The sequence below is a fragment of the Mytilus trossulus genome, chromosome 12 (genome assembly GCF_036588685.1).
Source record: "Mytilus trossulus isolate FHL-02 chromosome 12, PNRI_Mtr1.1.1.hap1, whole genome shotgun sequence".
Lineage (NCBI taxonomy): Eukaryota > Metazoa > Mollusca > Bivalvia > Mytilida > Mytilidae > Mytilus > Mytilus trossulus.
In genome coordinates this window covers 55307468-55333650 of record NC_086384.1, presented here as the reverse complement: position 1 = coordinate 55333650, position 26183 = coordinate 55307468, and the positions used below count along the sequence as shown (strand labels likewise).

Here is a 26183-nt window from a genome sequence, read left to right as displayed (position 1 = left end):
GGTTAGGAGAACCCTGTCCAACAGACATGTATGAATTACAAAGAACCCATATGCCAAATAGAGTTATGCTAATATTAAACAAGAGTCCACACACTGAAATGTCTCGCCTTCTTTGCTAACCATTGATGTTATGTTGATAGTCATAATCATAAAGCTTTAACACAACAATCACATAAACTTATCATGATCCAAGAAAATGAGTTCAAAATAAATAAACCATACGTGAAGTACATGACTTGTACACCTCAAAATCATTCAAAACACTAAATATAGATGAACTATTGCTTATGGTTCTAAGAAACAGACTTAACCAAGAAAACTAAACATAGACCAATGAACCATGAAAATGAGGTCAAAGTCAAATGAACCATGCCAGGCGGACATGTACAGCTTACAATCCTTCCATACAACAAATAACGGTGAATTATTGCTTAGTTGAAGAAAAACAGACCAAAACACAAAAACAATGAGCAATGAACCGTGAAAAAGACGTCAAGGTCAAATAAAACCTGTGATACTCACATGGGCATCATAAAATATTTCAATACACCAAATATAGTTGACATTTTGCAAATAGTATTAGGAAAACTAGATGTGTCAAAACGACACGAATGGCCTCGTCTCAAAAAATTGAAAAACCTACTATTTCGACGACACATGTAGAAAAAACATGATGGTAGTCTCTCATATAAAAAATCAGGTCATAATCTGAAGGCGTATAAAAAAACAAATCCGTATAACTGTGATTTTCAACAATTTTCAAAGTCGTAAACACTAAATTTTGGCAAAAACAGGATAGCGTAGCTTAACTTAAACTTGATCTGTAACTCATCATGGTCAACTCGCATACCAAAAATCCGCTCAATATCTACAGTACAGGTGTTTAGAAAAAAGTCTGTATAACTGTGATTTTCAACAATTTTCAAAGTCGTAAACCCTTAATTTCGTCTAAAATTAGCAGAGCGAAACGAAACTTAAACTTCGTCTGAAACTCATCATGGTCAACTCACATACCAAAAATCATCACAATATCTGAAGGCGTTTAAAAAAAACGTATAATGGTCTGTTGCGTAATGACATACAAGGTTAAACTATATGGCACCGACAACTTTGTTGCCTGGCCATAAAAAGACCATACCTCAAAATCTGAACTTTGACCACTAAACCATGAAAATGAGGTCAAGGTCAGATGAACCATGCCAGGCAGACTTGTACAGCTAACAATGCTTCCATACAACAAATATAGTTGACCTATTGCTTATAGTTTAAAAACATAGACAAAAACACAAAACTTTAACACTGAGCAATGAGCCATGAAAATGAGGTCAAGGTCAAATAAAACCTGCGCGACTGACATAAAGATCATAAAATATTTCCATACACCAAATATATAGATTCAGCATATCAAAGAGGCCCAAGAATTTAATTTTTGTTAAAATCAAACTTAGTTTAATTTTGGACCCTTTGGACCTTAATGTAGGCCAATTTGAAAACGGGACAAAAAATGAAGAATCTACATACACAGTTAGATTTGGCATATCAAAGAACCCCATTTATTCAATTTTTGATGAAATCAGAAAAGTTTAATTTTGGACCCAGATTTGGACCAACTTGAAAACTGAGCCAATAATCAAGAATCTAAGTACATTTTTAGATTCAACATATCAAAGAACCCAACCGATTCATTTTTTGTCAAAATTAAACTAAGTTTAATTTTGGACCCTTTGGACCTTAATGTAGACCAATTTGAAAACATGACCAAAAGTTAAGAATCTACATACACATTTAGATTCGGCATATCAAAGAACCCCAATTATTCAATTTTGATGAAATCATACAAAGTTTAATTTTGGACCCTTTGGGCCCCTTTTTCCTAAACTGATGGGACCAAAACTCCCAAAATCAATACCAACCTTCCTTTTATGGTCATTAACCTTGTGTTTAAATTTCATAGATTTCTATTTACTTATACTAACGTTATGGTGCTAAAACCAAGAAAAATGCTTATTTGGGTCCCTTTTTGGCCCCTAATTCCTAAACTGTTGGGACCTAAACTCCCAAAATCAATACCAATCTTCCTTTTGTTGTCATAAACATTATGGTTAAATTTCATTGATTTCTATTTACTTAAACTAAAGTTATTGTGCGAAAACCAAGAATAATGCTTATTTGGGCCCTTTTTTGGCCCCTAATTCCTAAACTGTTGAAACCAAAACTCCCAAAATCAATCCCAACCTTTTTTTTGTGGTCATCAACCTTGTGTCAAAATTTCATAGATTTCTATTAACTTAAACTAAAGTTATAGTGCGAAAACCAAGAAAATGCTTATTTGGGCCCTTTTTGGCCCCTAATTCCTAAAATGTTGGGACCAAAACTCCCAAAATCAATACCAACCTTCCTTCTATGGTCATAAACCTTGTGTTTAAATTTCATAGATTTCTATTCACTTTTACTAAAGTTAGAGTGCGAAAACTAAAAGTATTCGGACGATGACAACGATGACGACGACGACGCAGACGACGACGCCAACGTGATAGCAATATACGACGAAATTTTTTTCAAAATTTGCGGTCGTATAAAAAATAGTTAAGGAATATGTGTAAACAGAGCGGATGATAGTTCCCTTTGACCTATTGTTATCTTCATACATGTACCATTGAGATTGAGATTTGTTAACTGATCTTTTAACAGCCAGTTGCAAACATTACAAACATTGTTAAGAGGAAAACAAATTGTAAAAATAGTAGTTTCTACAAAGTGGGTCTGGCAGGATGGAAAAGATGACTGCCACTTGAAAAAGTGGGAAAGTTGTAAAGGGCAGAAATTTAGCCTTTGTTAGTCCACTTAAAGTTATTTACTGATTTCTTGATTGCACAAAATTGGCCACATGGTCCTAACATGTGGCAACATTTTTAATTTATAGATTCTACCATATGGGTATTTCTACCAGGTGACCATATGTATATCCTTGCAATTTTAATAGGAACAGAGGTTAGACAGTAAAACTATTTCATAACAAAACAAGAGTGCACACGCTGAAATGTCTTGCCTTCTTTTCTTATAATTGATATTACGTATGTCAATAGTCCTAAATATAAAGCTTTATTACTACTGTCACATTAACAAAACATTAACCAAGATAACTAAACAAAGACCAATGAACCATGAAAATAAAGTCAAGGTCAGATGAACCATGCCAGGCAGACATGTACAGCTAACAATGCTTCCATACAACAAATATAGTTGACCTATTGCTTATAGTTTAAAAACATAGACAAAAACACAAAACTTTAACACTGAGCAATGAGCCATGAAAATGAGGTCAAGGTCAAATAAAACCTGCGCGACTGACATAAAGATCATAAAATATTTCCATACACCAAATATAGTTGACCTATTACATATAATATTAGATAAAGAGACAAAAACTGAAAAACTTAACTTTGATCACTGAACCATGAAAATGAGGTCAAGGTCAGATGACATCTGCCCGCTAGACATGTACACCTTACAGTCCTTCCATACACCGAATATACTAGCCCTATTGCTTATAGTATCTGAGATATGGACTTGACCACCAAAACTTAACCTTGTTCACTGATCCTAGAAATGAGGTTGAGGTCAAGTGAAAACTGTCTGACAGGCATGAGGAACTTGCAAGGTATGCACATACCAAATATAGTTCTCCTATTACTTGTAATAAGAGAGAATTCAACATTACAAAAAAAATAAACTTTTTTTTCATGTGGTCACTGAACAAAGAAAATGAGGTCAAGGACATAACTTCATAACATAAGGCATCTATATACAAAGTATGAAGCATCCAGGTCTTCCACCTTCTAAGATATAAAGCTTTTAAGAAGTTACCTAACACCATCCACCGCTATCCAGGCACCCAAAAAATTCATGTCCATTGCAAATAACCCTATAAAAGAAATCAAATGATGAAGCTCACTGCAATCCCCATATGAAAATTAACCAAAAGATGCAGGGAGGTTTGAAGTATGGTTTGTGTGTTGAGATCTTAACCAAGTCAAGAGCCTCAAACTCAGCGGTTATCTTTGGATGTTTTCTGCCATAATTCTGTTCGTTTTTCAATATATGAATTTGGTCAATGGTTTTCTGATTTGAATTGTTTCACATTTTGTCCTGTCTTTGCCACTTATAGCCAACTACATGTTTTCATTACATGAGTTTTGCTTATTGTTGAAGACTGGAACATATATATATTTTTTTGTAATCCATGTACTTTAATCTCTGGTGAATAGTTCGTTTCATTGGAATGTAGTTCCTGTGAAAAATGTAACAAAAAATTTCAATTTGGATGTCAAGTGTAAAATGATGTAAATGTTTGGTAACGCACAGGGTAAAATAATTGAATATAAATGCCCAACCATGGTTAAATGAAAACAAATCTACAGCTGCCATGAATTATTTTTTAACGAACCCTGAAACCAAATTTCAGAAATCCTTGTATTGAAGTTCCTAAGAAAAATATGATGAAAATTGTCAACATGAATGTCATTGTAAAATGATGTAAGTGTTCAGGAAATAGGAACTTTTCCTTAATCCAAGGAAGTTGGTATCCATGAAAAATTAATTAAACAGTATTTACAAGACATCAACATTCACATTTTTAGTAGAATATGCTTTAAAAAAATATAATTGCAAAAATAATATTTCTAAAATCAACAGTAAGAATATAATTAAAGGATGATTAATGTTTAAGCAAATGTTCTAGATTTGTTTAGTCATATTTTTGGAAACAGTAATTTCATATAGTGATATTTACAAGGATAATATATATTTGCTATGATGAAAATACAGTTAAAATCATTTATTTTATGTCTTGGAATTTTTCATTTTAAGCTTTAATTTTTCCTTATCAGTTTTTGTATTTGTTTTTTCTTTTGTCTTTGTTTCTTTTGATTTTGGTTGCCTTGGTCTACGGCTACTCTGGTTGCTATGGCTACTGTTGTCAAGGTAAGATTTCATGGCTGGCAAGAGAGACTTCTGCCTTTCAGCAACTTCTTCCTTTCTAGTCCATAATAAAATATGAACACCTTTAAAAAAAAAAAGAGCATGAATGATATTTGTAGTCACAGCAATCACGTGAGAAACGATATATATAATTAATGAATAACTTATTCAAGAATTCAAACACAGAAAATTAAAATTAGTGACCAAATAACACATAAATCAGAAACCTCTGGCCTTTATTAGTCTTGTATGTTACTTCAATTTTTGTTCATCTATATGTGTCAGAATTTTGTACTAATAATTATTGTTTGAGGCCACGCTGAAGCAAGCCTATGGGAAATGGATTTCCTTGCTGTGTGCTGCATTTTACCCCTATATTCTATTGTAGCCATATCATCCATCTTCATTGGCAGATAGAGATCATCAAACACATATTTTAAACTAAATACTCTAATGATGATGGTGGCTAAATTTGGTTAGTTTCAGAGGAGATTTTTGTAACCTTTAACAGATAAGGACTGAACACCTAGTAATGAGTTATCTGCCCTTGAAACAGTGTATAATATCAAAAGTTGACTTACCCATGCCAGAAGCTAAAGTGTCACCTCTTTTGTTGAATTTATTAACCTGCAAAATAAAGATATCAAATAGAACTATATCATACAAGTATAACATCCCAATGCAGGGATAAAAAAAAGATCAAAAGATACCAAAGGGACGACCAAACTTGTAAGTGGAAAATAAACATAATGGCCAAAAAAAGACCAACAGACAAATAACTGTTCACAAAACAACAACATAGGAAACTAAAGACAGAGCAACACAAACCCCACCATAAACTTGGGCGTGATCTCAGATACTGCTCTAACTGGATTATTTTTTATTTCTTATTTTTTTTAAGTTTTCAGCTTTTCACATTTTAAAGAATAAATGTATTTATGGAAATTGATTTTTTTTCACTTTCTTGATATGGACATAAAACGAACCTTAATTTTGTTTTTTTCATTAATCATTGTTAATAGTGAAATATGTCTTCTAAAAGTTAATTAAATAGTGTAAACAAACATAGTCTATAACAAAACCTCAGATATATCATGAATTAATACAAGACAATTAGCAATCTCATAGCAATCTATAATCTGATTTCTTTCTCAAATTGTTATACTTGGAAAATTCTGTTATTATATGGTACAGTAACTTTCATATTAATGAAAACATTTTTATTTTTTTAGTTAACTTTTACTCTTTTTTTTTGGGGGGGGGGGGGTATAGTTACCGGGTAGTCTTTTCAAGATGACAACTTGATTCTATAGACTAGGTGTTTTCATGTAAAAGAAGATCACAACAAAATAATTCATTTTCGAAACAATTTTCATAAATTTGTGCCATTTTCTTCTTGAGAAATTCCCCTTTTTTTGGTAACATAGTAATGTTCTATTGCTGCATCACTCAGTTGCAGTCTAAATCTATATAAAGACATACAAGAGGGGGGATAAGACCTTTATCGGGACTCCAGGGTTGGGTGTTTTCAAACTTCGGGATTGACCTATTCAGGATCTGGGAATTGCTTTTCTCGAATTTTGGGATGTCTGGATTTAAATTTATTTAAATTCAGGACTCAAGATTTTGTGTTTTTAAGCTCGAGATTTCGGGATCAGGATCCCTCATCCAAAAGAATATGCCATTTCTTCTATAATGACTCATTTTCTGCTTCACATATGCAGTGCCTCATACTTACACAAACCAGTCCTGATGAAGAGGGGTCACTTAGACTGGTTACCAGATCACCTGTTTCTACATCTAAAATATCAATACTACGTAGTTCTCCTGCATGGTAACCAGGGAACTTAGGATCAGGATATCGACCAATCACTGCAAGGTCTTGCAGAGGATGCCATGTTGCCTGCAAAGGTATACACAAACTTTAAATATGAAAATACAACAAAATGCATTATTTATCTGAATTTATTATTATTCTTGTGGAACAAATTTTGTTTTCATTTCATTGGTATAGGTCAATCCTGAATTAAAATGTTTAACCATGCGTGAATTTGTAAACTCTTGTATGCAGTTGTTGGCAAATCATCAAATAACAAGAATGTGTCCATAGTACATGGATGCCCCACTCGCACTATCATTTTCTATGTTTAGAAGACCGTGAAATTGGGGTCAAAACTTAAATTTTGAATTAAAATTAGAAAGATCATTATCATAGGAAACATGTGTACTAAGTTTCAAGTTGATTGGACTTTAAATTCATCAATCAAAGCGCGAAAGCGCTGTAAAGGCAGTAAATTACAGGTTGTGTGTATTTCTAGTCCAGTTATATCATTATCTTCCATAGAACGTTTGTAGAATTTAAGATTTAGAGTTCTTTTGTACCTAGTTCACCTATATCTAGTCTACTGTTTACAGTATATTTTCTGTGCCTCCCATGAAATGCATTTTTAGCCATGGCCTTGTCAGTTTGCTTTAAATTTATGAGTTTGACTGTCCCTTTGGTGTCTTTCGTCCCTCTTCTTTAGACATATAAGAACTTTTCCTTTTCAATATAAACTCTTCTTTAGACATATAAGAACTTTTCCTTTTCAATATAAATAGACTATTTTTAATTATTGATTGTATACACATATTCTATGACTCCCATAAAAAATAGTTCACAAAGATTGACTAGTCTCTGTACTGTGTGTATAGCAAGGACATCAAGTAACATAATGGTAAATGTACATAGTAACATGTCAACTTTTTTGATGACCATACCTGTCAACTGTCAGTAATTGCAGAGTATTTCCCCCATCGAGCTCGTGGCTCCCAAATGGAAATTTTGTAAGAGCAATTTTGTCGACTATTTTAAAGAAAACAATTAATTCAACAATGGCTATGAGCTTGTTAATGCACGAAGAAGCCAAAAACCACATTAGAATATATTTGAAGGAAATCCATGACAAATCGCCCCACTTTTTCACTAACTCGCCCCACTTTAAAAACAAGAGTGCACACACTGAAATGTCTTGCCTTCTTTACTAATCATTGATATTATGTTGATAGTCCTAATAATAAAGCGTTATTACAACTGTCACATAATCTTAACATAAACCAAGAAAACTAAACATTGACCTTTGAACCATGAAAATGAGGTCAAGGTCAGATAAACCATGCCAGGTAGGCATGTACAGCTTACAATTCTTTTATACAACAAATAAAATTGACTTATTGCTTATAGTTTAAAAAAACCCAGACCAAAACACAAAAGCTTAACACTGAGCAATGAACCGTAAAAAATGAGATCAAGGTCAAATAAAACCTGTGCAACTGACATGTAGATCATGAAATATTTCCATACACCAAATATAGTTGACCTATTGCATATAGTATTAGAAAAAAAGGCCAAAACTCAAAAACTTAACTTTAACCACTGAACCATGAAAATGAGGTCAAGGTCATATGACACCTACCAGGTAGACCTGTACACCTTACAACCATGCCATACACAAAATATAGAAGACCTATTGCAAACAGTATAAGAAAAACAGACCAAAACACAAAACTTAACTATAACCACTAAACCATGAAAATGAGGTCAAGGTCAGATGACACCTGCCAGTTGGACATGTACACCTTACAGTGCTTCCATACACCGAATATACTAGACCTATTGCTTATAGTATCTCAGATATGGACTTGACCACCAAAACTTAACCTTGTTCGCTGATCCATGAAATGAGGTCGAGGTCAAGTGAAAACTGTCTGACGGGCAAGAGGACCTTGCAAGGTACGCACATACCAAATATAGTTATCCAATTACTTACATGTATAATTAGAGAGAATTTAACATTACAAAAAATCTTAACTTTTTTTTCAAGTAGTCACTGAACCATGAAAATGAGGTCAAGGACATTGGACATGTGACTGACGGAATCCTTGTAACATGAGGCAACCATATACAAAGTATGAAGCATCCAGGTCTCCCACCTTCTAAAATATAAAGCTTTTAAGAACTGAGCTAACATCGCCGCCGCCGTATCACTATCCCTATGTCTAGCTTTCTGCGACAAAAGTCGCAGGCTTGACAAAAAAACTGCCCCAACCTGGATTACCAAATCACCCCACTTGTGAACTGTGTTAAATCCCGTTAATATTACTCCTGCCAACTGGTCCCATCTAATGGAAATGGGTGAAATCTAGATAAATATATTATTAACCAGGATGAATTTAGTAATGCCAACTCGCCCCACTTATGGAAAAAGATGTTATTCCATTGAATATAAGTTAAATTCCTTATATTGCATTTTGATACATTTAGCTGGTTTCTTTTCAATTGTTATGCAAATAACTAAGCTTCAAAACTTACAGTTATTCTTCAACAATCAGTTTTTTTTTAGAATTATAATCTCAGTATATATCAATAACAATGAATAATAGTAATTAAATTAATTTTCGGTTTGTTTGTATTCTGTGTAGATTAGTTTTCATTAAAGTGGTGCGAGTTTTTATTTTTAATTGTATATATATTAATCTAAATATTACCGTTTTTTTATAAGTAGGGCGAGGAGTAATATTAAACATGATTTAACCAATTTCACATGTGGGGCGATTTGATAAATCAGTTTGTGGCGTTTTTTTAAAAAGTGGGGTGATTAGCCAGTGGGGTCCTGCTTCCATTTGAAGGCCCCCTTGAAGGTTTTATATGACTATATGGACCATCTTTCACGTAAAACCCCCATGTACATTTTGAAAAGTTGGCAGATATGTTTCTCACTCCAGGCAAAAATCTACTGGAATGAATGAAAAAGAAGTTTTCAATTAAGGATCTGTGGCCATAACAGCTGTCTCATTAGCATTTTAACCACTTCCGATATTTGCAATTAAAACAATAGAAGAAAATTATTCAACGCAAAAACAAAACTTGCTTGTTAATATGAAATTCTCTTTACGGTATGAGTTTTTCTCATTGTTTGAGATTGTACAGTAGTACCTGTAACTGCTTATACCTATTTCTTATTCACTTTTGCTTGATAAACTCACTAAATATCAAATACATTGTACCACATCTCCTTATTTTTATAAGCATTCCAATAACATGAACAATTGTAATTCAATTCTATATACCAAAGCAAAATGAACTGCACCACTTTCATTCACTAGTATGCATCTTTTGGCAAAATACAAGTTCTTAAATGACACAATATATATTTATTGATAAAAAAATAAAATTTAGTATACAACTCTTTAACAGGTATAAAAAAAAGCACAGCTGTGTCATAACTTGTGAAATCTGTGCTGAAAACATAGACATTGATGGTATTTGAGTAATTCCATATGCGAAGCTCAACATTAGCTCGTCAGTTGGTGGTGGACAGTTATAGTTCCTTTCTGCATGCTAGGATGAATGACTTTTCAGGAAAACCAATTTCACAAATCAAAACTTTCCTCTAGATTTCTCCTACAATATTCATCCAGTTTAGTTCTTTTGTTTTAATTGGACACGTCCTGATTTTTAATTTTGCAAACCATTCAGTCTCTTGCTTGCAAATGGTGCATGAAAATAGGATGGGTATGGCAGTAGACAAGTCTCTTTAAAGTGGGTTTGTGCCCTGAAAAAAAGTTTTATAACTTAAGTTTTTTTGAAACTGGTGCAACACACATACCCAAATAACTATAACATAGAAGAGAGCATCATTCGTGTCAATGTTTTGTTCCTGTTAACATTGTCATTGATATTTTTTCAAAAAGCCTGAGGCATAACTCATGAATTCCTGTCATTACATCCTAAATTAACATAATTACTGCTAGAATAATTATAAGTATGATATACATACACTATCATTGTACAGCCCAAGTCTTCAGTATATATAATTGTTGCATTCATTCACTTCTGTGTTCAGTCGTTCAAAAATATTTAAACATCAACAAATGAACTTTAATAAGGACAAGAAAACACTAGAAAAGATACGTACATACAACCCGTGTTTAAGTGTATTTGAAAGAGAAATATATCTGGTTAAACGATGTATAAAGGAGAAATATATCTGGTTAAACGATGTATAAAGGAGGAATAATTGTAGATATTGCATTACGATGCTTTCTACCTAATAGCACGTGGATATGTTAACATATTTAGACTTGACCCAGTATGACCCGTACCTTGTAGGTCACCGCCGTCGTTTAAACACTAGACTACAGTCGTGTAAAACAACTAGAGGCTCTAAAGAGCCTGTGTCGCTCACCTTGGTCTATGTGCATATTAAACAAAGGACACAAATGGATTCATGACAAAATTGTATTTTGGTGATGGTGATGTGTTTGAAGTTCTTACTTTACTGAACGATTTTGCTTCTTACAATTATATCTATCATGAACTTTGCCCATTAGTAACAGAGAACTATATGATTGTTAAAAATTTACTATAAAGGGCAATAACTCCTTAAGGGGTCAATTGACCATTTAGGTCATGTTGACTTATTTGTAGATCTTACTTTGCTGAACATTATTGCTGTTTACAGTTTATCGCTATCTATAATAGTATTCAAGATAACCAAAAACGGCAATTTTTTTTTAAAAATTACCAATTGGAGGGCAGCAACCCAACAACCAGTTGTCCAATTCATCTGAAAAATTCAGTGCAGATAGATATTGACTTGATTAACAATTTAACTTCTTGTCAGATTTGCTCGTGGCGGCCATCTTGGTTGAATGGCCAGGTCATCGGACACATTTTTCAAACTAGATACCCCAAAGATGATTGTGGCCTAGTAGTTTCAGTGGAGATTTTGTAAAAGATTACTTAGATTTATGAAAAATAGTTAAAGATTGACTATAAAGGGCAATAACTCCTAAAGGGGTCAACTGACCATTTTGGTCATGTTGACTTATTTGTAGATCTTACTTTGCTGAACATTATTGCTGTTTACAATTTATCTCTATCTATAATAATATTCAAGATAATAACCAAAAACAGCAAAATTTCCTCAAAATTACCAATTCAGGGGCAGCAACCCAACAACCGATTGACCGATTCATCTGAAAATTTCAGGGCAGATAGTTCTTGACCTGATAAACATTTTTATCCCATGTCAGATTTCCTCAAAATGCTTTGGTTTTTGAGTTATAAGCCAAAAACTGCATTTTACCCCTATGTTCTATTTTTAGCGATGGCGGCCATCTTGGTTGGTTGACCAGGTCACGCCACACATTTTTTAAACTAGATACCCCAAAGATGATTGTGGCCAAGTTTGGATTAATTTGGCCAAGAAGTTTCAGAGGAGAAGATTTTTGTAAAAGATTACTTTAATTTACGAAAAATGGTTAAAAATTGACTATAAAGGGCAATAACTCCTAAACGGGTCAACTGACCATTTTGGTCATGTTGACTTATTTGTAGATCTTACTTTCCTGAACATTATTGCTGTTTACAGTTTATCTCTATCTATAATAATATTCAAGATAATAACCAAAAACAGCAAAATTTCCTCAAAATTACCAATTCAGGGGCAGCAACCCAACAACCGATTGACCGATTCATCTGAAAATTTATCGCAGATAGATCTTGACCTGATAAACATTTTTAACCCATGTCAAATTTCCTCAAAATGCTTTGGTTTTTGAGTTATAAGCCAAAAACTGCATTTTACCCCTTTGTTCTATTTTTAGCCGTGGCGGCCATCTTGGTTGGTTGACCAGGTCACGCCACACATTTTTTAAACTAGATACCCCAAAGATGATTGTGGCCAAGTTTGGATTAATTTGGCCCAGTAGTTTCAGAGGAGAAGATTTTTGTAAAAGATTACTTTAATTAACGAAAAATGGTTAAAAATTGACTATAAAGGGCAATAACTCCTAAACGGGTCAATTGACCATTTTGGTCATGTTGACTTATTTGTAGATCTTACTTTGCTGAACATTATTGCTGTTTACAGTTTATCTCTAACTATAATAATATTCAAGATAATAACCAAAAACAGCAAAATTTCTTCAAAATTACCAATTCAGGGGCAGCAACCCAACAACCGATTGACCGATTCATCTGAAAATTTCAGGGCAGATAGATCTTGACCTGATAAACATTTTTACTCCATGTCAGATTTGCTCTAAATGCTTTGGTTTTTGAGTTATAAGCCAAAAACTGCATTTTACCCCTATGTTCTATTTTTAGCCGTGGCGGCCATCTTGGTTGGTTGACCGGGTCACGCCACACATTTTTTAAACTAGATACCCCAATGATGATTGTGGCCAAGTTTGGTTTGATTTGGCCCAGTAGTTTCAGAGGAGAAGATTTTTGTAAAAGTTAACGACGACGGACGACGACGGACGACGGACGCCAAGTGATGAGAAAAGCTCACTTGGCCCTTCGGGCCAGGTGAGCTAATAAAAAGCTTAAGCCTGTACTATTTGTGTAAAGTAAATGTGTTTGTTCTGTACATTTAAATGGTTTTACCTGATAGCAAGGACGTATATCTATCCGTTTCCTTCTCAATTCACTTTGTCAAATTCTTCGAACTTCTTCAAAACATACGTATTACTGCGCCCGGAAGTGAGAAAAATATGAGAAATCCTCGTAAAATAATGCTATTTTCAATTTTGTGGAATCCATTTTGTTATATTTATTATACAAAGATAAAAAAAGTTACGATTAATTATGAATTTGCATATCATTATACGGAACATTTGTGAACTATTTTCCATAGCTGTAAATCGGTCATTTTGGCGGGAAATCATGTACACATACACACGTAGATTGGCTGGTACCCGATCGTAATGTTACACATCACATATATCAAATAGCTAATACCCGGAACGTAGTACCGGGAACCAGGATAATACGTAGACAACATACATAACTAGAACCGAAATTGAAAACGATTTATGGTTTCTCGTTCATAAACCGAATTCCGCTTTGAATTATAGAAGATGCAATATTAATCATGTTCAGTCGACTTTTCATTGTTATATCAACCTCTGAACTAATTAAATAATCTTTAGATGTCAGATAACACTCGAAATTGACCCGACCTCTTTCCACACGGAATACACATAATGATAGTTTGTAGTCAGGTTGACTGCTTATAATGCAAAATACACACTAATAACAAGTTCTATAAAACGAACAATACACACTGATCGTTTCTTTAGTCCCCAATGTAAATGAAAGAAACAAAAACCATATTATACCATAAAAAGAAGAGGAGAAATTCGAACATTTCCGGATCTATTTCTGGCCAAAAGACCCCCTGCAAAGATTGCGTATGAAAAGATGAACCTCATGACTTAAAAGTCAGGCCTTAAAGCACTGCCTTTAAAAACTACCTTGACCAAAAAATTTAACCTGAACTTCACACTATCATTTTCTATGTTCAGTGGACCATAAAACTGGGGTCAAAACTATAATTTGGCATTAAAATTAGAAAGATCATATCATGGGGAACATGTGTACTAAGTTTCAAGTTGATTGGACTTCAACTTCTTTAAAAACTACCTTGACCAAAAACTTTAACCTGAAGCGAACAGACGCACGGACAGACAAACGGAGGCACAGACCAGAAAACATAATGCCCCTCTACTATCGTAGGTGGGGCATAAAAAGCATGTTTTACTCTTACAACAAAATTTGCTATGAAAGAAACATATGAATCAATACCTTAATAATTTAATCTCTTCATAACAGTTCATGGTAGGCTCAAAAGTCAGCATATTTTGATGCTATTGTCAAAATAATAATGTTTTGCTTATTTTTGGACAGCATTAGGAAATTCTTTGCTGTAACCTACCATCCAAAATGTTCAGTGACTTAAGGTGACAAGGTTGATAATGAATTTCTAGAAAAAAACAATGATTTTTGGTAAGGGATGGCAGCCAAGCAATTCATGATAAAAGTTGTTAAAATTATGGAAAAATTGCCCACAAATGACATTACAAAAAAATAATGCACAACTATTTCTATGTGAAAGCTACATTATTTTGGTACAGATGGTTACCAGAAAGAATTCAGAAATGTCCAATTGAAAACTCTAGTTCTGCAAGAGATTGTTTTCTAATGAACATGTTTGCCTGTTTTTATTCTTCTTTTTAAATTGCATATTCCCACTACTTCTGCTTTCAAAACAATACCTTTATTGGAGTGATATGCTGAAAGAATCTATGAGGATGAGAAATCTTCCTTTCTAACACCCAATCTGGTGCCCTGTATACTCTGACCTGGTTATTCTGGTCTGTAGTTAGCAGACGACAACCATCTGTACCACTGAAGTATGCTGGAATTTAAGATAAATGCAAACTATATTGTTAAACTTTGCACATTGACAATTTCAACAAGAGTGCACATGCTGGCATGTTTCGTTTAGTTTATTTATAATGATTGAACTTATGTTGAAAGACTATAATTTGAAAAAATTTATACGAGTATTACATAAACATTAATTATCAATGATCCATGTTAACAAATATAGTTCGCCTATAATTGCTTGTAGCATCTGGGAAAAACCTACCTTGTTTTAAAAGAAACCTGAACATTGATAAATGAACCATAAAAATAAGGTCATGGCCAGACCTACTCTGTAATGAACACCATGTCAATTCTTCCTCCTAGTTCAGTGATCTTTAACTCTTAAAAGAGTCAACTCCTATCTTCTATTTCAGTGTAAAATTCTATCAGGAGTTAACCACCTTTCACCTGCTTAAGAGTAAAGAATCTTACCAAAGTTATCTCCCTTTCTCCTGTTTCCAAATACTGCAGATTGATTTATTTTTCATTGGTTCCAATTTTCGTGGATAGAGGAAAAGTTGCATATTCATTGATGTTAAATTTCACGGTTTTGGCAAAATTTGTAATTCGTTGAATATTAAAATTCATGGTTCCCTTGTTTCCACAAAAAATTGATATCCAACTAAAAATTAATGAATCAACAGTTTAGAGTCTTACCAGAGTTAATTCCCTTGTCATGCTTTAGAATGTACAGACTGCTCTTCCTGTCTTTCATCATTCTAACATCCCAAAACTGGACAGTCTGGTCAGTTGATGATGTACACAGTAACCATTCTTCACGGGGAGAGAACTCTGTGTGGGTAACTTTCTGCTTATGTAATCGACAGTTGAATATCTATAAATACAAAATGGAAACAAATAACTTTTGGCTAATGAAAAGGAGTCCTCCTTGTTGATTCTAATTCTAGTGGTTTGAAGATAATTTTTCCAATTCCCCTTTTAGGAATCTTTCAATTCAGATTGTTTATAAAATACATGTGCCAATATTGAACATCAATACACAAAACAAATACTGGTAAATGGGTCATTGAGTTTCTGACTTCCTAAGAATTTCATTCAGATATACAAAATGTATTCCAAATCTTTACTGATGCATAAAATTGAAAATTGTATGCAAATAAAATTATTTTGCATTTTTTCTCAAGAAAACACATTATATCCCATGTTCCTTGTTAAGAAAATCTTCAGTGTACACTTGCTCTTGTATTTTCAGCAACTGCTTTATAAATAATTTGTAACGGAGTTGCGCAGCTTTGAAATAATCTCCCTTTGCTAAACAAGGAATGACTCAAAATGAACTGTTTCACTGTCAGAGAAAGAAATATGACAAAGTGCATATTTAGATAAATCATATGGTAATGATTTGGAAGACGTTTCATCCAACTTACTGGATATTCAAGAGAAGATTTTGCCATTCTCATGGAGGAATTATACCCTTGTAAATGGACTTGTGAAAAGTTTAGACTTGTTAAAGAAATATTTTGTACTGGATCTTAAGTTGACCACTTGGATTTATCAATAATCCGCTTTACATCCTTTACAACATGGGTTTATCATTAATCTGATTAATTTTGTATTACTTATCCAAATTTATGTTTTAGTTTCACTGCTCACATGTTAATTTATATGTAGTATTTTAATAAAGTATCTGAACATCTGTATTTGGTCTCATTTGCCAGAGCTTAGTCGTAGCGGACCGAACCATTTATCGACAAGAGGGAACAGTGACGCATAGCCACCCGACCCTCCTGTTACAAATTATATAAAGAAAAATTTAAAAGTGTCTCATTTTTTGGGCTGGACATCATACCATTAAATTTATCAAATGCAAATTCTTAAGGGAATATGATACTGTCATAGGGGAGATAATGACATTGATAATCTAAAATGTTATTTTTTGCAACGTAAGACTTTGACATTTCAAGAAAAGAGGCATTTTTCCACTGATTTTTATCATATTAAAAGATTAAACTTTTAAATGAGTTCATGGACCCCTCTGTTATGAAAAGACATTCAGTTTGATTATGTATGGAGATTATTCTGTTTATACCAATTATTATGAAAAAATCATAAATGTATTTTTTTTTAAATGTGATTAACATATAGCAAAAAAATGATGTTTTTTTCTACATTCATGAACATTTGATAAATTTTAGTTATTTTTAAACCAAAAAAAAACATATATTTATAAGATACTTATATTAAAGAGAAATTATAAATAACACCTTTTGTTAAGCTTTTAAAACAATAAAGTTATGCATTTCTGCAGGAAGGGAAAATACGTTCACAAATCTGAATTGAGCAAATATCTGAAATTTCAACCCCATTTTACTCAAAAAGTAGCACATGAAGATATTTTTTTTTATAACATATTTGATTTAAGCAGGTATAAATAGGCTATTTGTATATTTGTATCATGTTTCATTAACAGTGTGTCAAGTTACCTGTTTGCTTTTATATGTCATTATTAGTTTGTCGAGTTACTTGTTTGCCTTTATATGTCATTAACAGTGTCAAATTACTTTTTTGCCTTCAAACATCAGTAACTGTGTGTCAAGGTAACTGTTTGCTTTTATATGTCATTAACAGTGTGTCAAGGTAACTGTTTGCTTTTATATGTCATTAACAGTGTGTTAAATTACTTTTATGCCTTCAAACATCAGTAACTGTGTGTCAAGTTACCTGCTTGCCTTTATATATCATTAACAGTGTGTCAAGTTACCTGTTTGCCTTTATATGTCATTAATAGTGTCAAGTTATTTGTTTGCCTTTATATGTCATTAACAGTGTGTCAAATTACCTGCTTGCCTTCATACATCATTAACTGTGTGTCAAGTTACCTGTTGGCCTTTTTAGTGTCATTAACAGTGTGTCAAGTTTCATGTTTATCCTCATGTGTCAAATTACTTTTTGGCCATTAAACATCATTTAATGTGTGTCAAGTTACCTATTTGCTTTTATGTCATTAACAGTGTGTAAAGTTACCTGTTTGCCTTGATATGTCATTAACTGTGTGTCAATTTACCTGTTTGCCTTCATGAATCATCAACATTGTGTCAAGTTACCTGTTTGCCTTCATACGTCATCAACAGTGTGTCAAGTTACCTGTTTGCCTTCATAAGACATCATCACTGTGTCAAGTTACCTGCTTGCCTTCATACATCAATAACAGTGTGTCAAGTTACCTTTTTGTCTTCCTGTATCATTTACAGTGTCAATTTACCTGTTTGCCTTCATGCGTCATTAACAGTGCGTCAAGTTACCTGTTTGTTTTTATATGTCATTAACAGTGTCAAGTTAACTGATTGCCTTTATATTGAATTAACAGTGTGTCAAATTACCTGTTTGCCTTCGTACGTCATTAACTGTGTATTACCAACATTATCACCAGCTACTACCATCTTCCTCTTATCATTTACATCAACACTACAGTACCAGAAACTGGAAAAGTGAAATTCTACATTGTTTGGTATTTCAGCAACATTCATTGACCTTACATTTTATCATGGGGCCAAATTTTTTTTTGAAGTGCTTCCAGAGAATTCGAACTGCCCACCTTGGTCATGTTGGTAGGAGTACTAACAATTCTAGTTATTTTAAGTCAAAATTTAAATTGCTATTAAACATATTTCTTTTAAACTGAAGTTCCTCAGACAGCTTTGTAATAAACAATGCTTTAAAGTAGGAAAAACTAGTCCATACCCTATGTTCGAGCAGGAACTGTTCTTTCATTTGAGAGTGGTGGACAAGGCGATACCTGTCTCCAACTACCATACCCTCAAATTCCCATATTTATTCCCCTTTTCCCACTATTCTCTCCCCATTACTTGTGGATGAAAAACAATCAAAATATTTTCCCATAGTATCCTTCTTCTTATAATCTACCCTTTTTGTGATAACTTCATTTCTTGGTTTTACACATGATTTTATTATATCCTATAAAAAATTTCTACTTGGTAGAACATTTATTTTTGTTGTTCCCCTGTACTTTGGGAAATCCATGAAAATTGGTTCCTCAGGAATAAATTCTAAGTAGTTGCTCAATGAAATATGCCAGAATCAAAATCCTTTTAAACTCAAATTTACACAATTCAACTGTATAAAAGTGACTTCACATAAATACAAACACTTTCAGCAATCACTTTGAACAGACAACATTGAAAACTTACTCATAAAAGTTATATGTATCTGCTAAAACATTGGATTGTTTTCCTTCCACATCATGAAGAGTAACTCGCCCATCCAACGCAGAGGCTAATATCTTATTACTGTTGTTGGGCCAAAATTTAATTGCTTGAATATTTCCACCAGCCCCAATCTTCAAAATAAAACAGATATTAGACTTACTCATGGGGATTCATTGTGTCTGCCAGTACTCTTGAATTCCTGCCGTCCACGTCGTTAAGTCTGACTGTGCCGTCAACAGCAGCAGATAAAATGAAATTGTTGTCTGATGGCCAGAACTTAATGGCATTCATGATTCCACCTGCTCCTATCTATTAAAAAAAAAAATCTCTGAAGTTTCATGGCAAAAAGGGGGAGGTAGGTGCTAACAATGTACCAGTGTGAACTATATATGCATGGTTGATTGTAGTATCCTAATTTTAAAGTCAGAATTTCATGTGAAAGAAAATGTATTTAATAACAATGAATAATGAATATTACAGATTCATTTTTATATGTGGGTAATTATTTGTGTTTTTTTCATGGATTGAGTAAATAAATTTAAAGGTGAACTGCAAATTTAAGTGTACAACAAAATAACATTTCCTGTAAACATAATAGAATTGTATACATAATTTACTAACAACAACAATCCTTGGCCCTCTCCCAAACCACTACACCTCAATCCAATGGAAAAACATAAATCCATTGTTGTATATCTTACCCCTTGAATCATTTTATCATTATTAACATTAACTGTATCCCACAACATAATATCTCCACCTTTGGACCCCACTGCCAGGATATTTGGGTTAGTTGGATGCCATTCCATTGTGGTCACTCTGCGATCAAACGGACTAGCATTTCTACAAAGCTGTAAGTCTGATATCATGTTGACCACTGTGCTGGACAAACTCTAAAATATAAATATACAGTCCTTTCCTATACATATCCATAAGACCAAAAATATAATACATTTTCTGGCTACCTCCCTAACAATCTTTATGCCATTTTAAATTAAGCACTGTTACATGTATAGTCAGATTGATTCCCTAGTAGTAATCAGCTGGAAAATGTTTGAAAAATAAAATAACATTGCCTTTTACCTACCCTATTTTTTCTAGCATGCTAGCAGAAACACATGTATATTTTTTTGGGACCAAGTTTCCTTGTGAATATAAAGTAAATATTGAACACAGATCTTGCAAATGATGCCAATGCCTTAACTTATACAAGAGGGGATTATTAAGGTTTACAGAAATTATGGAAAAACAATATTCTGTATTATACTTTAATTTCACCTGTTTTAATTTCACAGTTCTTTTCTGACCAGAGGTATACTGCTGCAGAAAATGTACCAAGTTCTGACTTCTATAAGCCAAGGGAGTTAATCCATGTAATTTTGGTTCACATTTAAACTGAGGCAGTGCTTGTTCAACTGTTTCTATATCACCATGACTACCTATTCGGTCATTGATAGTGTTGGTATCTAATGGTTGATCAATTGAATCTATCTTGTCATTGTCACCATTACCATGGTCACTGACATACAACGCTGTGTCTTCCAATGCATCTTCCTCTTTTGTTTTCATCATTCTTTTCCTCAGTCTCTTACTGTATGTCTCTTTCTTTTCTTCATTTTCTACTTTTGTCTTCCTTTTCTTTGTAACTTTTTCTGGCATTTTATACCTTGATTAAAACAAAACATTTAATAATCAATCATCTTTCCTTATTCAAATTAATATGAACCTGCATATATACATGATATACAGATAAAATATGTCCAAATGGAGCATACCTGCCAACCTCTGAAACCTTCAAAGAGGGAGATCTCCCTCTCAACCCCCCTTTCATAGGAATACTTTGGTTGATTATATAGGAAATCAATGAATCATGACTGGAGCTCTATCCCCTTAGGTCAGTCAGCAGTCCCCTCCTTATGAAAAGTTCTGGACATGCCACTGTTACCTGACCTAAAGAAATACTTCCCTCTAGGTCAACTACTATATAAAACGGCTGACTAAGTATCCTGTCTAATTTTTTATTTAAAGGTGTTCTGCATGATGTGGTTAGTGATAAAGTTTAAGTTAGAGGTGTGCTAGCTTGCAAATTGTTGTCCACAAAAAAAAACCTTATTTTGTATAGATACAAAACCTTTCCTCTTAACACAGCCAGTCAAAAACATCAGATTCACCAATTCACTACAATATCAAACTTTCAGCAGCAGAACAGATTACTTTAAGTACAGCTTTTTTCTATACACAGTTGTACTCTGGAACTCACTTCCACAAAACATTATCAGTGTTAACTCTTTAGATCAGTTTAAAATACTGATCCAAAGTCAGTATATTTAGTCATCCACCCTGTTTGTACATACATATAAATGAGTTAGTTTTTATTTTTATTTTTGCACAAATCTAATTTTTGATTAATGCACTCATTAGATTACTTTTTATTAGTGTCTGTTTGCGATGAGCCAATGTACATGATGTACAGTCATCACAGTGTTCTCCCCAGGATTTTTGGATAGCGCTGTGGTAAGCGCGTGATTTTCCACAATTCTCAGTAACTTTGTTGCGTCGCGCGGTTGGTTTGTAATTGATTTTTTATGTGTATTTCCTATATTATGCTATTGATGTTTTCTCTTGTAATGATGTCCTCATCATGCTCATGGAAGTCACCCTTTGTTTGCTAATGTTATTGTCTGGATATAGACATGATAGAAGAAAAGTATTTTTCTTCATTGTAAATTCATATAATCCTCATATTATTATCTGTCTGTAAAACCCAAGGAGAAGTCTTTTCCATGGTGGGTCTTTACCAGACTACCTATGTGAAGATTTCTTATTACTAACAGGTGATGTTGCAGAACATGTAGGACCAACAATAAAGTTATTGTCAGCTTCTGTGAGAAAGTTTTCAATGACAAGATTGGAATTTTTTACATTTACTTTTATAAACATTTCTAGCAAAGTGCAACTTTGCAATAAAAATGAGTATAGTATTTCAAAGGAAGAAATGAACTTGCCCTTTCAATAATATTCAAATGTTATCAAAGATTTGCTTAAAAAAAGGCTAAAATATTCCAATTATGAATTATGAATATGACATGTATGAAAGAAATCCTATAAAAATATTTTAAAGATTTTTTTATTTCAAAGGTAAATTACCAATCAAATACATTATGTATGCCAATTGAAGCAATTACCACCTTTAGAGGTTGTGTTTGATAATTCTATAAACATTTGAATACATGCCACCAGAAAAGTTTGTCAAGATTTGACAATACTTCTTTTAGGTATTTCCCTCCCAAATTATCTCCCTTACTGGCTGACATAACTTCCTGTTTACACTTGTGGCCTTTTTAGCATTAAATACTATTCCTAATCCAAGTCATCCTCCGTTTACATTAAATTTAAAGCAATATTTAAATAATATATATTGATGATTGGTTGACAAATATCGATATTTCATATATATCTACACAAAATTTTCGTTTTGTCTTATTCCCTTATCCATTTGAAAAAGAGCCACGGATGGTATTAAAAATCGTAATATACGGGCTTATAATGAATCCCTTGATAACAGGGTTGCCTCCTTCAAACAATTCAGGTTCGACAGTTCGGTAGTATTAAAACGCGAAAAAGTAATGATATAATCGTAAATGGTTCAAGCAATGGTCGAGACCACGTTGTCAGAGAAGGGGGTAACACTTCCCTTATATTTTTTAGAAATGAACTTTTCAGCACCCGAGACCTGCATTAAATGTCTCTGTTCATTCCTTTCATAAGTTTCAGTATCTTTTAAAAGCGAAAAACTCAAGGAAGGAAAGGTTAATTTGGCAGTAAAAGTTTTGGAAATGGCGCCATTTTGATCATTTATTGAACTGGTCCCTACGATATTTGACATCTTTGGGTGAATTAACGATCTCTCAGATAAATAAACCAGTCGATCACGTGATCGCAATGTGTACAAAATAATACAGGATGTTTGAAATTCTAAAACAATAGCTCTGACTTTTGATTGGATAGAGCCGCGGTCTGCCCAAATACCACCGCGGTGAATTAAAATAGCGCTGAACATCGCGGCGCTAAAACGGCCTGGGGAGAACACTGCATCAATTCCCTGATGGATCGTCATAAAATGTAGATGTAGATGTACATGTAAGGGTTCAGTATTCTCCCCAGGCGGATATGACTCTGCGGCACCGCAGCGCCTTCATAATATTTTCGTAATTCCTGCAGCGTCTTCATTGGCCGCTGTCCCTTCATACTTGATCACACAGCGTGTTAATTTTCACATTTTCATTATAAATGTTGGTTAAAATTGTCAAGTTGCTGAGAGGTTGGTCAGAGTTAAGCAATAACTGATTATTAGTTTTACTTGAGCCACGCTTATCTCAGCCTTATAGGACTATGTTATCATGTAATAGCGTAAGTGATCATCAAGGAGATTGATATTTTTAGAAGAAAATTAAAGAAAATTAAAAACTTCAATGCAGAAATTGAAGATATAGATCGCAAATACATTGTATTACGCATCGTGTGTGTGATTACTTGACCATTTATATAACGATTTTTTTCATTGGTCGGGAGAAGATTCTATTTAAACACAACCAATGAACGTGTGCAATACACTTGATAAATTTGAATACACATTGCTTAAGATATTTCCGATGAGAGTATTTGTAGTTGAAGAAAATAAAATAAAATATGATTAAAGATAGCGAGAAGAGATTTATTTTATTTGAAAGTGAAAAATGTTGCTTGTAAGGTAAATTCGATTCAAACTGTCATATTTTTAGAGATAAAATTATCATTGCACATCGATCGTCAGTCCGTTCTTGAGGATACATGTGACAATCAACATGGGTACGGAATCGCCATAGCTTCTGTATAATGTCACTAGTAAATAATTTCAATGATCTTAAATTAAACGGAGTTTTGTTGATATCTTCCTGCCAAAGACATGAAAGATAGGTTTAAACAATAATGTACACGGATATGACGGAAGCGTAAATATCAAAATGTCAAAACTACGGAAACTAGTCAGCTGTTCATTAAAATATATTTGTTTTAAAAAGTTGTATACCAAATAACTTAACCATATTTGATTTTATTAATTCTGAATGAACATGTTCTCTGCAAATAACAAAGGGGTGAATTCCTAGCAAAAGGCAGATGATGGAATAGAAGTTTTTTTTCTTCGTACCAATGACTTCTTATGAAAAGAGGAATACACCTCCCTCTACACTCAGCTGTCAGTATAATCAGATGTTAATGCTTCTCCTAATCCCAACTGAGCTAAAGTTTTGGAAAGTAATAACAGCACCATGTTTCTGGGTTCAGTGACAAGTGGCTGACTGAGTTTTCATGGCATAGAAATATAAAGGGGGTATAAGCAAAAGTTATTGTGAAAGGGGATTTTCAACACTGAAGATTACAAAGACAAAATTGAGGAACAGTCTGTCCAACAAAATAACACTATCTTTAAACAATATCCTTAGAAGGAGCAGAGAGTACAGAGATGAATATTTATATTTTGACTTCTTCAATTTATTTCATATAACTTTATTCTTGTAAATCATTAATACTCTGCATTCAATTTTTTAAGGTGGTATGGGAGTCTAAAATAAAAATGATAGAATTTGTTAATTCTTTGTCAAAATGTAGTATCTATTGATACATGTTCAAAAATATTATAAAAATGATAGGTCACCGCGCATTTTCTCAAGCTACAGGTTGTGACAAAATGACAAATTGTGTATGGATTATACAGGAAAAAACACCATTTTGTGAATAGAAACTAAACAAAATGATAGAATTGTAAAATAAATTAGGAAAAGATTGCTTTCAGACAATGCTTTGAGAATATCAAAAGACAAGATAGGGTCACTGTACGTTTTTTCCGGCTAAAAGACAAAATAGGAAAATTTCATGTAGAGTCCTTCAGAAAATGCACTGTTTTTGAGTTACCTCCCCTTAAAATGCCAATATGAAAATATTCAAAAACAACCAAAAATAATCTACACTTGCAAAAATAATAATATTTCTAAGTTATGTTCTTATAAATTGGTTCTTTTAAACGAAAATTTACATTAAATATCGGCATTCCTGCATCAAATTTTGCTAACTTGATAGAAAATATGGACCTTAGATTCTCTGTTTTTTACAATCCAAGATGGCGAAAGACACCCATACCACCTTAAACACTCAACAAAAAGCATTATAATTCATATTCCATGTTATGATTTATGATTGATTGATTCAGATCACAAAAGTTCACTATAAAAGAGTTACGCTCGATTGAAATTTGCGCCTTAAAAAATTCCTGGGGAGAACACTGGGGTTTCTGAGACAGCCAGATGGGAACTGAATCCCAACTATAATGAACGAGGCTAAAAGAAGAAAATAGGTTGTTTCCTGAAATAAAAGAGATATAGACATTGACCCTGCTTCTCATCATGATCATACTGAGTTTTTTTCTCTAACTGTCTTTTTTTTAATGTAAGCCAAAAACTGATTTTAAAAACATTGTGATAAGAGATGTGATTTGACATTTTGCCAATGATCATTGTACCTTTCCATGTTTTACCATTTAACTTGGAATTAAGCAATGGTTATACTGAAAATTTAGATATATATAATATAGTTTGATTCCGTGTAACCTACCAAACGAAAATTTACAAGACAGAACTCTTTCCAGTTATTCTTTAACCAAAATATTATGTTGTAAACATGCCAGGTTATATAAATTTCGCGGGAAACTGCATGATGGGATA

The 26183-nt window shown here is 33.2% G+C and overlaps 1 protein-coding gene across 2 annotated transcripts; it reads right to left on the bottom strand.

Moving 5' to 3' along the window:
* Positions 1 to 4713: 4713 nt before the first annotated feature.
* Positions 4714 to 26177, bottom strand: LOC134692879 (DNA damage-binding protein 2-like). 2 transcript variants are annotated; one of them, XM_063553496.1, is made up of 10 exons: positions 26074 to 26177; positions 20704 to 21091; positions 20127 to 20318; positions 19408 to 19556; positions 18580 to 18679; positions 15896 to 16073; positions 15085 to 15227; positions 6719 to 6883; positions 5562 to 5607; positions 4714 to 5063 (listed from the first exon to the last, which is right to left on the bottom strand). In XM_063553496.1, exons 2-10 carry the CDS (start codon positions 21082 to 21084, stop codon positions 4843 to 4845), a joined length of 1575 nt encoding a protein of 524 aa, XP_063409566.1. In that variant the 5' UTR covers positions 21085 to 21091; positions 26074 to 26177; the 3' UTR covers positions 4714 to 4842. The 2 variants fall into 2 exon arrangements, with proteins under 2 accessions (XP_063409566.1, XP_063409565.1); XM_063553495.1 differs by lacking the exon at positions 19408 to 19556 and adding an exon at positions 19586 to 19734 and having other exon boundaries at positions 4717 to 5063; positions 26074 to 26176.
* Between the last annotated feature and the right edge of the window lie 6 nt (positions 26178 to 26183).

Coding starts and splice junctions, on each gene's coding strand:
- LOC134692879 (XM_063553496.1), bottom strand. CDS start 21,084: ATGCCAGAAAAAGTTACAAAGAAAAGGAAGACAAAAGTAGAAAATGAA. Junction 5,608..6,718: donor CTTCATCAGGACTGGTTTGT/GTAAGTATGAGG, acceptor TTTATTTTGCAG/GTTAATAAATTCAACAAAAG. Junction 5,064..5,561: donor CACTTTAGCTTCTGGCATGG/GTAAGTCAACTT, acceptor TTTTTTTTAAAG/GTGTTCATATTTTATTATGG.